The sequence below is a fragment of the Rousettus aegyptiacus genome, unplaced genomic scaffold (genome assembly GCF_014176215.1).
Source record: "Rousettus aegyptiacus isolate mRouAeg1 unplaced genomic scaffold, mRouAeg1.p scaffold_m13_p_7, whole genome shotgun sequence".
NCBI classification, from domain to species: Eukaryota; Metazoa; Chordata; class Mammalia; order Chiroptera; family Pteropodidae; genus Rousettus; species Rousettus aegyptiacus.
In genome coordinates, this window is record NW_023416310.1 from 108,555,172 (window position 1) to 108,569,169 (window position 13,998).

At 39.8% G+C, this 13,998-nt stretch overlaps 1 protein-coding gene across 3 annotated transcripts; it reads right to left on the reverse strand.

The window, feature by feature from the left end:
- Nucleotides 1-978: 978 nt before the first annotated feature.
- ZNF879 (zinc finger protein 879) lies at nt 979-13,228 on the reverse strand. Of its 3 annotated transcripts, none has more exons than XM_036224330.1 (5): nt 13,111-13,228; nt 11,432-11,499; nt 9,242-9,368; nt 8,698-8,793; nt 979-5,003 (listed from the first exon to the last, which is right to left on the reverse strand). In XM_036224330.1, exons 2-5 carry the CDS (start codon nt 11,462-11,464, stop codon nt 3,562-3,564), a joined length of 1,698 nt encoding a protein of 565 aa, XP_036080223.1. In that variant the 5' UTR covers nt 11,465-11,499; nt 13,111-13,228; the 3' UTR covers nt 979-3,561. The 3 variants fall into 3 exon arrangements, with proteins under 3 accessions (XP_036080223.1, XP_036080222.1, XP_036080224.1); XM_036224329.1 differs by having other exon boundaries at nt 13,019-13,228; XM_036224331.1 differs by lacking the exons at nt 11,432-11,499; nt 13,111-13,228 and having other exon boundaries at nt 8,698-8,770; nt 9,242-9,336.
- Nucleotides 13,229-13,998: the final 770 nt, after the last annotated feature.

A 13,998-nucleotide genomic window follows, 5' to 3' on the forward strand; every position in this document is an offset into this window, starting at 1 on the left:
TGACTCCCTCAGAAACCAGCTACCCTTCTGTAAAAAATCCTAAACCACATGAGGAAGAAACCCAACTGAGCTCCTAGCCAGCTGTTGTCAACTGCCAGAGATTCTGGACACCAAGCCTACTCGAGCCTTCAGTCCCAGTTAGTTTAGTTGCATTAGAAATGCCAAGTAAAAACTGCTAAGACCAAACATGAAACCAAGACAGATATTAATCAATTGTGTCAAGCCACTGGATTGTGGGGTGAGTTGTTACATGGCAATGGATAACTAGAACACCTTCTAATTCAACTGCTTGCTGTTTTTAACATTTTCACATGTCTATATCATTTAGCATAAACTTAATCATGCAAAAACAATATGGTATCATGCTTTACATAGCTCCCTGTGATTTTAAAAAAACTCTTTTGTTTTAAAATTCATGTTTTGCATATAGCTTTGCTTCTTTAATTTTCACTGCTGTTCCATTGTGTTAATATTCCAAAATTTATCCATTGTTTTAGTAACGGACAGACTACTTTCAAGTATTTGCTGCTAAGAATACCTGTATATATCTCTCTTTGTGCTCATATGCGTTTATACAGCATAGGTATGTAGTAGTGACACTTCTGTGTTTTATTACATGCACATGAATAACTTGACATCAATTGTCTGTATTTATACTCCCACTAGTAGAGAATGCCAGTTGTTCCACGCGTTCCAAAATTCAAGTGCCACCCATCTTAATTTTTGCTCACCTGTACTTGTAAAATCATACCTCCAGTCTAATTTGCATTTTTTAACTAATAGTGAAGTTAACTATTTTTTAATGTTTTTGGAAAAATGTATTTCTTCTGTGAAATAAGTAGCCATGTATTCAGACCACGTCTACCGGGTTGCCTTTTAAAAAAACTTATTTGTATAAATTATTTAAATTTTCCAGATGATTCATTTGTTGGCATGTTGTGGAAGAATGTCCGTCTTTTCACTTCCTTTTTGGTATACTTTGATAAGTAGTTCTTTAATGTGAACAAATATATAAAATTTTTTATATAGCTTACCTGTATCCTGTCTAAAAAACCATTTCCTATGCTGAAGTCATAGTTATTCCTTACATACTTTCCCAAGTCAGTTTTGCCTTTTATATATTTTTATGGTGAGAGTAGGCATCCATTCTTTTTCTATGTAAACAAACCATTTGTTTTTTAGAGCCATTATTGTAGTTTATTCTTTCCTCATACTTGTCCTGTCATGAACACTTATATGTTACCATTTTCCCCGGCTTGTTTTTGATACATACCCTCTTACCAAGTTAATAAGTTCCTTTCCACTACTGTTTAGTTAACAGTTTTTAACATGAGTGATTATTTTGGTTGCTTTTTCTGTATTTGATAATATGTATTTAATCTGTTATGGTGGTGCACAGCATTTATGTTTTCTAATGTTAAATAAACCACACGGTCCTATACAAAAAAAAAAATTATGTGTAGGTACTTTAATGCTTTGGAATTTTTATGTTTCTCTTCATGGATGATACTGGCCTTCAATTTTTGTTTTTTGTGCCTCCCTGCCTGATTTTGATACTGGGTTATATTACATTCATTGTACTTGTACATTATCTCCCCTGGAAGATTCCGAATAAGACTTAAATTATCTGTTATTGCAGGACTGGTAGATCTCAACTTAAGAATAACTGGGCCTACTCCGTGACTGCCACTGTGCAGATTGGACTCACTTGTTCTCGCACCTTGCTCTGCTTCCTCTGCAATCGTGTCTGACAAACCCAATATGGCTGAGACTGAGAAATTCAATCAGTCAAAATCAAAGGCAGAAATGCAAGAGAAGAATCCACTGTCTTCAAGAGAAACAACAGAAGAAAGCAGGCAAATTGTAATGTGGCACGCACCGCCAGCATGCTCTGTAGGTTCTACAAGCATTGCTTATTTTACTTTTTAGCTGTTTTAACTTTGTAAGATGCACAGAGGTTCAAGTTTCAACGACTGCCCTGGCCCCTTTTCATATTCAAAAACTACTGACAATGACACACAGCCGCACCTGCTTCTCCTACCTGCCTGTCTGGCTAGCAGAGAAGGAAAAGAACTGGCATGTTAGTGAAGGCAGAAGCTACAGCAAACAGTGAAATCTAAAGTAAAAGCCAAGCTGATCCAAAGTGTACTGCAGGCTGTAAAATGCAGTTTAATCAGAGTGCCATTCTTTTTTGTTCAAATTATTTTAATTATTAGAAGGCATTTTTAAAATATAGTTTTAAAACCTGGAAAAAAAACTGGGCCTTGTATTTTTCTGTGATTTTATTGTATTATGATGTATTACTTTTTGGGGGGTGATTTTAGGACTATCTATCTGTACTTGGGGAATTCTAGAGTCTCAATGTTTGTGTCCCCTCAAAATTTATATGTGGAAATCCTAACCCCAAAGGTGATGACATGAGGAGACAGAGCCTTTGGCAAGTGACTGTCATGAGTGTGGAGCCCTCATGAATGTGCCTAGTGTCCTTATAAGAGGCCCCAGACAGATCCCTCACCCCTTCCATCATGTGAGAACACGAGAAGGCACTGGCTATGAAGCTGGTATCAGGTCCTCGCCAGAACACAACCACACTGGTACCTCAATCTTGGGCTTTGTAGCCTTCAACAGAAATGTTTCCATTTAAAAGCTACACAGTCTGTAGCATTTTGTTATAGCAGCCCAAACAGGCTAAGATAGAAGTTATTTTTCCTAGAATTTCCCCAGGAATAACAGAGAATTTAAAAGAATGGCTATAGGGCTACATTGTTAAAATAATTTTTAAACATTTATTAGCAAATTGCAAAAGCAGTTTTCTGGATAACCTTTCTCTGCTTAATACAACAAAGGTAATCACTGTATAAGAAAAACACATGAAATACCATGCATTTTGTGGTTTAAAATAAAGTGACTTTAAATCTGAATTAGAGATCGAAACAAGTAGTCAGGGAGAAAACTCACAGGACTGTATACCTGCATAGTTTACTGAGTGATTTTCAAGTGAATGGCTTAGAAAGCAAAGAAACCACCTAAAAGTTTTAACAATCATCAAATACAGAATACCCTCTAAAAGAATTTTAAAAAAATTTTAGTGACAGTGAGGTAGTTACAGGGCACCTGCTTGCATTGCTCCAAAATATTCTTCTTAGCAAAGTGGTGTGCATAACACTTAAATGTAGTTTCAAAAAACAGATTCCCAGATTAATCTGAAGTCTAGATTTTATGGCTGCACTTTTACATGTCAACGTGCTTCCCAGAGATGCTTGTGAATGCCAGTGGCTGTTATTACACATCACAAGAAAATAAAATACTGACCCTTCGATCTTACAAATTTTCTATTTTAGAGTCAGTAATAATTTAAGAACACATGGGGAAAATCTTTTTATAGCTCTCCTAATATTCTAAAGGTTATCCTGCATCATGAAGTCTCTGATGTTTGATGAGGTCTAAATTCTGAAATTTAACCCACAATTAACTACTTATTATCACTTTCTCCCCAAGATAAATTCTTTGATATTCAATATGAAATGAATTTAGTTGGAAGATTTTCCACATGTAGTTTATTTACAGTTTTTCTCCAGTATGAGTCCTCTGATGATTAGTAAGAGATGAGCTCTGACTAAAAGCTTTCCCACATTCTTTACATTTATAAGGCTTTTCTCCTGTATGAATTCTCATGTGTGTCATAAGGGAAGAACTTTGTCTGAAGGCTTTCCCACATACTTTGCAGTTATATGGTTTCTCTCCAGTATGAATTCTCTGGTGCTGAATTAGAGCTGAGCTTTGGTTGAAGGCTTTGTCACAGTCATTGCATTTATAAGGTTTCTCTCCAGTATGAATTTTTCGATGTGTATTAACTGCAGAATGAGAACTGAAGGCTTTTCCACATTCTTTACAATTATATGGTTTCTCTCCAGTATGGATTCTGTTATGTATATTAAGCCGTGAAATCCAGGAAAAAGCTTTCCCACATTCGTTACATTTGTAGGGTTTTTCTCCAGTGTGAATTCTTTGATGTTGTATAAGAGCTGAGCTTTGGCTAAAGGCTTTTCCACATTCTTTACATGCATAAGGCTTCTCACCCGTATGAATTCTCTGATGTATAATAAGGGCTGAATGGTAACTGAATACTTTTCCACACTCATTACAATTAAAGGGTTTCTCTCCGGTATGTATTCTATGGTGTCTACTTAGCCGTGATATAGAAGTAAAAGCTTTCCCACACTGAGTACATTCATACGGTTTCTCTCCAGTATGAATTCTATGATGTTGAATAAGAGATGAGCACTGGCTAAAGGCTCTCCCGCATTCATTACACTTATAGGGCTTTTCTCCGGTATGAATTCGTTGGTGATTATTAAGGGATGAACTACCTTTAAATGTTTTCCCACATTCATTACACTTATAAGGTCTCTCTCCTGTATGCATTCTCTGATGTCCAATGAGAGAGGTAGTGAAACTGAAGGCTTTCCCACACTCATTACATATGTAAGGTTTCTCTCCAGTATGAACTCTGAGGTGCTGAGTTAGGGATGAGCTTTGGCTGAAAGCTTTCCTACATTCTTTACATTTATAGAGCTTCTCTCCAGTGTGGATTCTCTGATGTTTACTCAGGGAAGAACTGTGGAGGAAGATTTTCCCACAGATGTTACATTTGTAACATTTTCGCACTGTATCGACTTCCAATTGTTTAAATAGAATTGAATAGTGCTGTAAATGGGCCTTCCTTCCTCTGGAAACAATTCTGGATTTTCTAATAATCGATGATTTTAGACCAAGATTTTTCTCAACACCTACTAAGCTCCTCTCCTTCATGTAGGCTTTCTTGATGGTAACCAAGACTTTTCTGAAAGGTTTATTCTTTTTGTCCCGCTGCTTCTCTAGCTTCTCCTCACTTATGTAGGTTTTCCCCAACTTGAAGTCCAAAGTACTATCACCTATGAGTTTATTCATTACTTCCTGATAGTCTTCTTCAGAATCTGTGGTCTCAAACAAGCTCTCCCATCCTAAAATAAACAAAACATGTAAGTCTCCCTTGCTCTGAGAATAATGAGAAGTGACATCAAAATATACAAGGATCACTAACAAATATATCCTTGGAATCTTAGAAAAGGTAGGCAAAAAGGGCAGGAAAAAGCAGCAGGATGAAGACCTGCCTTGGTGAGAAGGGTCTGAAGAAACTGACATAGAGGTGGGCTGGGGAACTCATGCGGAAGCTCTTCTAGGAGCCAGGCCTGCTTGAGTGGCTCAGGTCAGCAGGGAGCAGGGCATTTTTGAGCATAGTGGGATGTGTCGGTCCTCCACTTCATCTCCATGTTTGTCACCAGGGCATCAAGGTAAATCCAAGACAAAACTGGAGGGGCTGTGAAAAAGTGAAAGAGCTATTGTCCCTATAAAGCTCTCTGAAACACAAATCTGTTTTGGGACGTATTCGAATAATGTTAGGATGGACATGAATTCACACAAAAAATATTTCCTGAGTGCCCACTATGCACCATGCAAAGGTCAAGACTCAGTATTACTGAGATTGTGCCTGATAATAGTCCGATTTTTACAAGGTTTACAATCTCACAGAATACTGACAATGACCAAATAAACAAAAAAGTGCTAGAAAGTGGTAAGAATTACAAAAAAAAACAACAATAACCACCACCAAAATGGTGATATGTAATGAGACTGAATAAGCTGATACTTTAAACTGGGTGATGAGAAAATAAAATTAAACACGAGATCTAAATAATAAGAGCTAGCCATGTAAGAATGTGGGTATAAAAATTATTCTAGTCAGAAAAAAAAAAAAAAAAACAACTAACACGAAGGCCATAAGGGAGAATTAAGTTTTCTGTGTTTGAAGAACATAAAGAAGTCCAGTGTGGCTTAAGCAAGAGGTACAAGGGAAGAGTGCTATAAGGTGAAGAGGTGGGCAGGGGTCATATCATGTGAGGTCAATTGTAAGATATAGGAAGGCTTTCGGAATTTCTTCTAAGGATCACTGGGGGTTAGGAGGGACTTGATGATTGTGTTTAAAAAGGATCACTATGGCTTTGTGACAAATTGTAATTTGCGGGTGGGGAAAAGAGAAGAAGGGTAGATGCAGGGCAGCCAATTAGGAGGCCAACAAAACTTCCTGGATGGAGATGATGGTGGTTTGCAGTGGCACAGTAACGGAGGAGGGCAGAGTGGGTTGTTTTGGAGGTAGAAATGACAGGTATCTTTACCTATGAATACAGTGTACAGAATAGGTGAAAGAAAGAACTCAAAAATGATGCCTAACTTCTGGCTTGGACAGCTTGATGGAGACTGATGCTATATAACGATAAACTAGGGAATACTGAGAAAAGAGTACATTCTTGAAAAAGCATGGGGCCTCTCTCCATGTCAACAAATGTAGGTTAACACTATCATTTTAATGACTATATAAGATTCCAATGCATGAATGCATTGTAATTTAATAAATCCCCTTTTGAGAGCCATTTATCTTTCTTTTTCTCCAGTAATCCCTCACATTATAACAAACATTCTTTTATACCACTTTTGCAACTTCCCACAATAATATAATTATTTTCTTAAGATGAACTTCCAGACCTGGAATTGATTTTAATAAAGTCAGACAACTCTCCAGGAAAACTATACAAATCAAAGTCCCACTAAAGATACTGCTTACCCCTCAGAACGAAAGCAAAAACACTGGATATGTATTTCTTAATTTCTGGTAATTTATAAGGAAAAATGGCATCTCATTTTTTGTTTGCATTTCATGCACTATAATGAGGTTGAGTAGTTTTTCAAAAAATCCTATGTGAATGTTCAGTTCGTATTCTTTGCCTTTTAATCACAATATTCACTTCTTTGTACTATAATTACTCTCTGGATGTCTTCTCTCTTTCTCCTTTTATCATACCTTTGTATTCTATAGCCATAGTAGCAATATTAATAGGGAAAAACTAGAAACTAAAATTTCCAAAAGATCGTTCAATAAAACATAGTTTAACAATACAACAGAATTCCTTCAAAGAGGTATGTCTCTATTTAACGAAGGTTGAATAATTGAAAGACAACTAAAAAGGCTTGAGAACAATATGTGTAATCAATCTCTGTTTCTCTCCTTCTGTGTGTGCCTGTCTCTCTCATGCATAAATATACTCAAACAATATTCACATAGTCTGAAAGGATAAGTAGTAAAATAACTGCAAAGGTTCACCATGATTGGTAAAATTTCAGGCGAATCTCCTTCTTTAGCTCCTCTTTTTTACAATACTATGTATACCTTATAAAAATAAAAACAATTTGTTAAATGCTTATTAAAGAATTAGTCAATTTGATACTAATGATTTTTTGGCCAACCAGAAAGCTCAGAGCCAAATATGAAACTCACCCAAGGTTACCCACTCTGGTGTTTACAAGTCTTTTTTATTTTCTAGGGTTCTAAATGAATTTCTATTTTATTATGTCATTACTCTTATAGCCAACTTCTTGAATTCTTGGTGGAATGTGGCAGAATATATGTAAGTATGTAGTAGAAAAAAATCCCTGAAATGAAAGAGACTTGGATCTTGGAAGCAAAGGGCCGAGTGAATATTAATGATATAGAGGATGTCCTGAAAGATTCCGGACAAAGGCGAAGAAAAAAAAAATGCTTTTTTATACAGGAAATGGAGGAAAGAGAATCACACTAATGGGGGCTTTTTATTCACAACACTAAGAGCCCAAAGACAATGTAGCAAAATTTGGAAAATTCTTCCAGCAGGAGAGGTAAAAGAATTGATTTTAAACATGCACTACTACAGCATCCATAAACATTTCTGAAAACATTTAAGAAAATGTTCTGGTCAAACCAAAGGGGAAAAGCTGAAGACAGAATTTATGAATGGAAACACAAGACTAAGCTGACACAGAGAGCATGTCTCCTGCCATTGGGAAAAATAAATGCTGGATAAACAGAAAATCTAAAAGGAGAGCCATCCTTGCGCTAGAAAAAAAGGACCAAATTCAAAGTAGAACAGAGAGCAAGAACTTATGATTCTGCAACCCACAGGGGTTCAGAGATTGACAGCTATGTCCTGGCAGCCACAATCTGGGACATGTTATCTTGAAATTTTTCACACAGAAATTCAGGAAAATGGCATGACTATCTACAAACTTTCTGCCTTCGTCCGATAATTGTTGTTATTTTGCTACCCTGCTTTCTCTCCCATGCGGTATGTAAATATACCACGTTTCATATAAACACAAACATCTGCTTTTTCTTTTTAGCTGAACCATATATAAATTGCAGACAAAAAAAGTCCAAAGAAAAAACCCAACACGAAAAAGTGGGGATGTACTTACTGTTAAAAGGTATGTGTGAACTGCAAAAGCAAAATAATTTAAGAAAAAAATCAATCCGGGAAAAGCAAGGAAAAAGGGGGAATGTATGAATCACAAGCTTTTACACACTATAGACTGCATTACATATTCTGCAATCAAATTACAAGAGACATATTAAAAAAGGCAACTCATAGTGGGAGAATGCAACTCTCCCTCTAAACCTGCTGTATCAAGGCAGAGGGCGAGGGAACATACACCTTGCCCCACATGGTTGCCTGGCCTGGAACATCAGCAAGGGTCCTGGTCAATGTCAGCAGAGAGCAGCCTCCTCCCAAATTGGCTGAGTCCAGGCACTTAGATGATGCTACGTCTATTCCCTAGTGACTCACTCACCTAGACATGCACCACAAGAAACTCCATTTTCCACCATCCAGGGGTCCTCTCCTTGCTGTAACTGGAAGATAACCTTTGGTTTGGAAAAGAGAATCCCTGTTGGTAAGCAAGAACAAGAGAATGAGTCCATGGCCCAGACATGAGCAGCCACTGTGGCATACAGATCCCACCCCAAGGTCTCTGGGCCAGATGGACAATCCAAGGAAGGAGAGAAATGTGGTCTCAGAAGGGCTCCCAGAGGATGGTTAGGAAGTGTCTCAGGGAAAAGTCGGAGCTCTGGCTGTGCGCTCCTAAGCTGGAACTCCTGGGAGACGCAGGGGAACAAGGTTCAGAGGTCAGGAGATAGGAGATGAACAGAAAGGGTATCCGCCTCCAGCTCTAGCAAGCTGGGACCTTTGCAGCAGATGAGGGCAATAGCAAGCGCCACTCTGCAAGCCCCATACTTGGTGGTGGACTGCACCTGGCCACGCCCTCCAACGTCCCACTTGGAGAGAGTGCCAAGATGTTCCCCAGCAGCTTCTGCATCACAAGGAAGGATCCTCACCCAGTGACACTAAGGAGCTATAGTTCTCCAGCATCACCTCCCGGTACAAGGCTCTCTGTGCAGGGTCCAAGCACAGCCACTCATCCCGGCTAAAGTGCACGGCCACATCCCTGAAGGTCACGGACTCCTGTAAAGACAAACCCACTTCTGTTCAACCAGGATCATCCCCAACAGATGACGGAGCAGCAACCCTGTCACCATGCAGGGTTCCAAGCATTTCAAGCCAAGTAGCTCCTTATACCCCTCAGTTACAGGGCACATGTTTACTACATACCACTGGGGGTGAAGCGTGTGCCAGCCGAATGCCCAGGCCCAGCAGCCAAACAAGACAAGCACTTGAAATTATGAAACAAAACAGAAGGATGGAAACACTGACCCTCAGACATGGGATGTACAATCACTTAGATCAAATGCTTGTTTTACAGGCAAGACATGAGAATCGGGTTTTAACGGGAAGCTTCTGCACACTTGGGAAGGAGGGAAGGAGGGAGGGAGGGAGGAAGGAAAGGGTGTGGCTGGACTGTGAGCTCCAGGAACCTTCAACCAGGCTGATGAGATGGCAGCACTGGGACCCAACCTGCCCAGCCCGCCCAGCCCAGAAGCCTTTTTCCTTTGACCTCGATCCCCTTTCACTGGACCATGACCACCTCTTTTAAACTAGTGGCCCCTTTATTTTTTCTTTTTCTTTTTTTTAAGCAAATTAGAAAAGATCAATAAGCCAAAAAAATGCTAATCTAACTTTTTACCATCAGAAATGTTTTGTTAACTTTGTCCTGTATGTGCTTTGTCCTGTACACTAACATGGCTCTAGATTTAAACGAAAACAACACATTATACAAATACCTGTACCCCACTCAATGTTTTATTTGCTGTCCAGCATTTCACTGCATAGATCAATCAGTAAAACAATCTACTGGTGGATATTTGGGTTATTTTCACTTTCGTAACTCTAAAATTGCTAGCTTGAACATTCCTGCACATCATCAGAACACCATGTCAAACTTTTTTCCTTAGGATACATTTCCAGAGGTATATGTACTAGGTCACACCTTGCTTTCTTTTTAGCATCCCCCAAAAACCCGAAAGGAGGTCACGAGGCCAGGATGTTCTCTGACTTCTAAGAACAAACACAAATTAAAAATAAGAGGCTGCTGGAAATGGGAGAGGAGGCTTCTGCTCTCTCTTCCTGAATTGAGTGTTCTTCCTGAATTCCTTTCTCAGTCCTTTCCAAACATATGTAAATATTTTTAAAGGCTAAATAAACCTCACAGCTCAGGAAAGGTTCCTCAAGGAACTGTCACCATCTCTTTGAATGTGCCCAATTTCTAGTTTCTAGAGAAGAAATGGGCCTAACTTGTCACCTGACAAATTTCCAAACTGAAAACTGGGTTTAATCCACTTAGCTGCATAAGACTGAGCTTTCTAGGTCTGCCCCTCTTTAGCAGAGGGCCTGCCATGCAGGTCACATTCAGGCTTAATGTTTACTCAAAAATAACAAGTGTTTTCTTTCTTGTCTACCTTTGGGGAGAGCTCTTCTGGGTTGGGGAGAGATTGTTTTCAATTATAGTTCCCCACGTGTCACGAAAGGGCAAAGAAGGGAAGGAATCAGTGTGGCCCAGACGCCTCCTCCACAGGAAGGCTCACTTCCTGGGAACCATCATAGATGAGACTTCCTTTCGTTTCCCCATCAACATGAGTGTGGGACTGCCTGTAAGTCTCAAATCACCCCAAACAGGGCGCATCCCTGACCACACCTGCTGATGCAGAGGCCTTCTTTCCTCATCTTCCAAGGAAATCTTCTGGACCCCTACTAGGTACTGCTGTAGTTGACTGGAAGGCAAACACCAAGCCATTCTTCCTGGATTCCCTAGTGTTCTGAAGGAATTATTTGATCCTTCCAGATCTCCTCCCAATGTACCTGGATCCCTCACAAAGCACTGGGTGTGGCAGTGGCAAGGGGATGGGGCCCATTCAATTCCTAGTCAAGTACTTATCTGTTAAGTGTGGAATTCACCAAGAGACTAGCCCCAGGGTGAGGAAAACACTCACCTTCCATTGTTCCTAACTCATCTGATCCCTAACCCCTCAAAGGGCTTCCCCCATTTCCCTTATAAAAGTTCAACAATGGGTGAAGCCAGTTCCTGAACCTCTAAACCTTGAAGGCAGTTCAAGAAAGAAAGCTTCACTCACCTGAGTCGGGGCTGGTAACAACTTTGTGGCCATTTCTCTCTACGCGCTGCCCCTCTTGGAGAAGGCACCTGAAATGAAGAAAAAAGCTGTGAGGCCTCTCCATCCTGTCAACACTTCCACTTTGATTATGACAGATCAGGTTCCAAACCTCCTGCAGAGGGAAAGTGGCATAACCCAGGCAATCCCAAGTTAGAGGGGTCCTCATCATGGTGACCAAAACCAGGAGGGGGCAGCAAGAGTACTTCCAGTTACTGGGCATGTGACCTTTCACTCAGTGGCTTATGAGTAAAGACGAATCAATCGATGGGATTAAAACCATCAGATGTGAATCAACAGAGAAGAGGGTAGTCACAATGGGGTCATGGAAATGACATAAATATTCCACACATCTGCACTTAAAAATTTTAAGCTATGATATTATGATTATGAGTATGAAAAGGGAGCTACAGAAGCCTGACAAGCTAAGTGACCAAAAGTAACCACACAGGAGGGTTAACTCCTAACTGGGCATGTCATGGACGGTAGTCACATCCCAGGCCTATTGCTTTTTTCTTTAAAGGTTAATCTCCTTATGTGAGCCCTATTTTCTTGTGCATCGAGGATAACATCTTTGGAATGTCAGATTAATTTTCCTTTGTAGACCCCTCAAAAACAGACCCACTAGCAGCAGAGAACAACACCGAAACTGTTATCTTGTTGCCCACATAATAACTCTATTTGCTGTTAACTGTCAAATGTCAACTATCCTGCACCCACCAGTATAAAAGAATATTATCTCTCCATTTTCCTTTTTTATCCAACCCTAGAGATTTTCCCCACATGCCTTCTCCTGCCTCCTTAATCTACCACCACTAGATTTCATGTAACCTTTCTTACTTTTTCTTCCTTTGATTCTAAATATATAAAAAGAACTGGAAAACTGACATTCTCCTGAGCATTTTCTCAACCCATTAAAATCTGGCTTCCTGGAATGTCCTCAAAATCTTGGCTCAAATAAATTCTTATCCTGGCTTTGAACATTTCTTTCATCAGCAATTCTAATAATTATTCAAATATCATTTGAAAAACTTGGCTATTCCTTTTCAGGAACAGCTAACCAAATTTCCTCTTTTCCTCTTTGAAACTGTGCTTCCATTATGCAGAGTTTTCACAACTCCTTAAACGGACTTTCCCCACCCCTCAAAAATGCAAGACTCAGAAGGAATACCGTCAACTGAAGAGTAATGAATTTAAACATTACAGAAAAAGGAAGTAACTTAGAGACAAAATTACTCTAAACGAAAAAATAATTTAGTGAAAATATCTAGGGTTCAATCTAGAAAAACGATGTCAAACAAGCAAGATTAGCCAAAACGCTAAAAGTTTAAACTTTGGTTAGGGGGGATACCAACGAACGTTACAAGCCAAAATCTACCACAGGGTTCACGAACCCTGAAACAAGACACAGCTTTTTGCAATTCCTGTTCTGGGTCATTTTCTAGGAGCCCAGCGGAGGCTAACGCCCCAGAGTCAGGAGGTGGCAGCTTGGACTTCCGGCCCCCAATGGCGAACCCTACGGGCAACGCCCCCTCCCCGGGCCGCACTCACCTGCGGAGGCCCACGCGTCTCGGACACCCCGAGCTGGGACTCGCTGTCCTGGCCCCTGCCACAGGAACTGCACACCCTGGGCCCGCGCTCACCTCCAGTCCGCACGCGGCCCCTCCGCGAAGGCGAAGCCAAGCGGCGGACCTCACCGTAGGCAAACGAAACACCTAACGTAAGAATATTTTCACCGCCGCCGCCAGGCCACCGGATGCAATTGCGCCTGCGCAAGCGAAAGCCACGGTCCCCTGTTTGGACGACAGTGCTTTTCCTTTTGAACTATATTTCCCAGGTGTCACTGGGGCACGCAGCTCTACGGTAACCAGGAAGGGACAATAGTAGCACGGGCTAGAGGAGGTGGTCTTGCCCTGAGACAAATAAGGCTGAACTTCACCTTTTGTTATCAGCTCTGTTTATCCACTCATGCACCCTTTTTATTTGTAATTAATGATGGCAATGATAATAAGAGAGAAAAGTAGTAATGTATTTAAATATGTAGAAGATTAGGCCCTTGCTGCAGCTTATTTTTGGTTGATAAGTGTTAAAATCTGTTACAAATTTTTGAATTTTTAAAAAATTGTGTCTAAACTTTGTAACTTATGAAAACCATTTTTTTCATTTTTAATTTATTATTAATTTCAAGTATATAGTAGTATATTGGTTAAACAAAAAGGATATTTTAAACTGACATTTACATTGGACTGAGACAGGACATCACTTGTAAAATTTTTAATCTTTTTAGTAAACCAAGTTGTTTTTTTCCTTTTTATGGGGAAAAAAAGGCCCTCTCCCTCAAATCCTGATAATTGTCCTGAAAACTAGTGACTCTGATTCTCTGGCTATTGATAAGGGTCATTAGCCCATTGTTAAGCAGAAATGGTATTAAGCCAGGCAGGGCCCTTAGAGTCTGAGATGGGAGGAGACTTTAGGCCAAAGGTCTTTTTTTACTCTTTAAGAAATATGTTAACCAAACCTGTTTCCCTTTA

Bases quoted from the DNA above. Each gene is read 5' to 3' on its own strand.
- ZNF879 (XM_036224330.1), bottom strand. From the start codon at position 11,464: ATGGCCACAAAGTTGTTACCAGCCCCGACTCAG. The intron at 9,369-11,431 runs GTGAGTGAAGCT...TTGTCTTTACAG, and splicing joins TGTTACCAGCCCCGACTCAG to GAGTCCGTGACCTTCAGGGA. The intron at 8,794-9,241 runs GTGAGGATCCTT...GCTTACCAACAG, and splicing joins TAGCTCCTTAGTGTCACTGG to GGATTCTCTTTTCCAAACCA.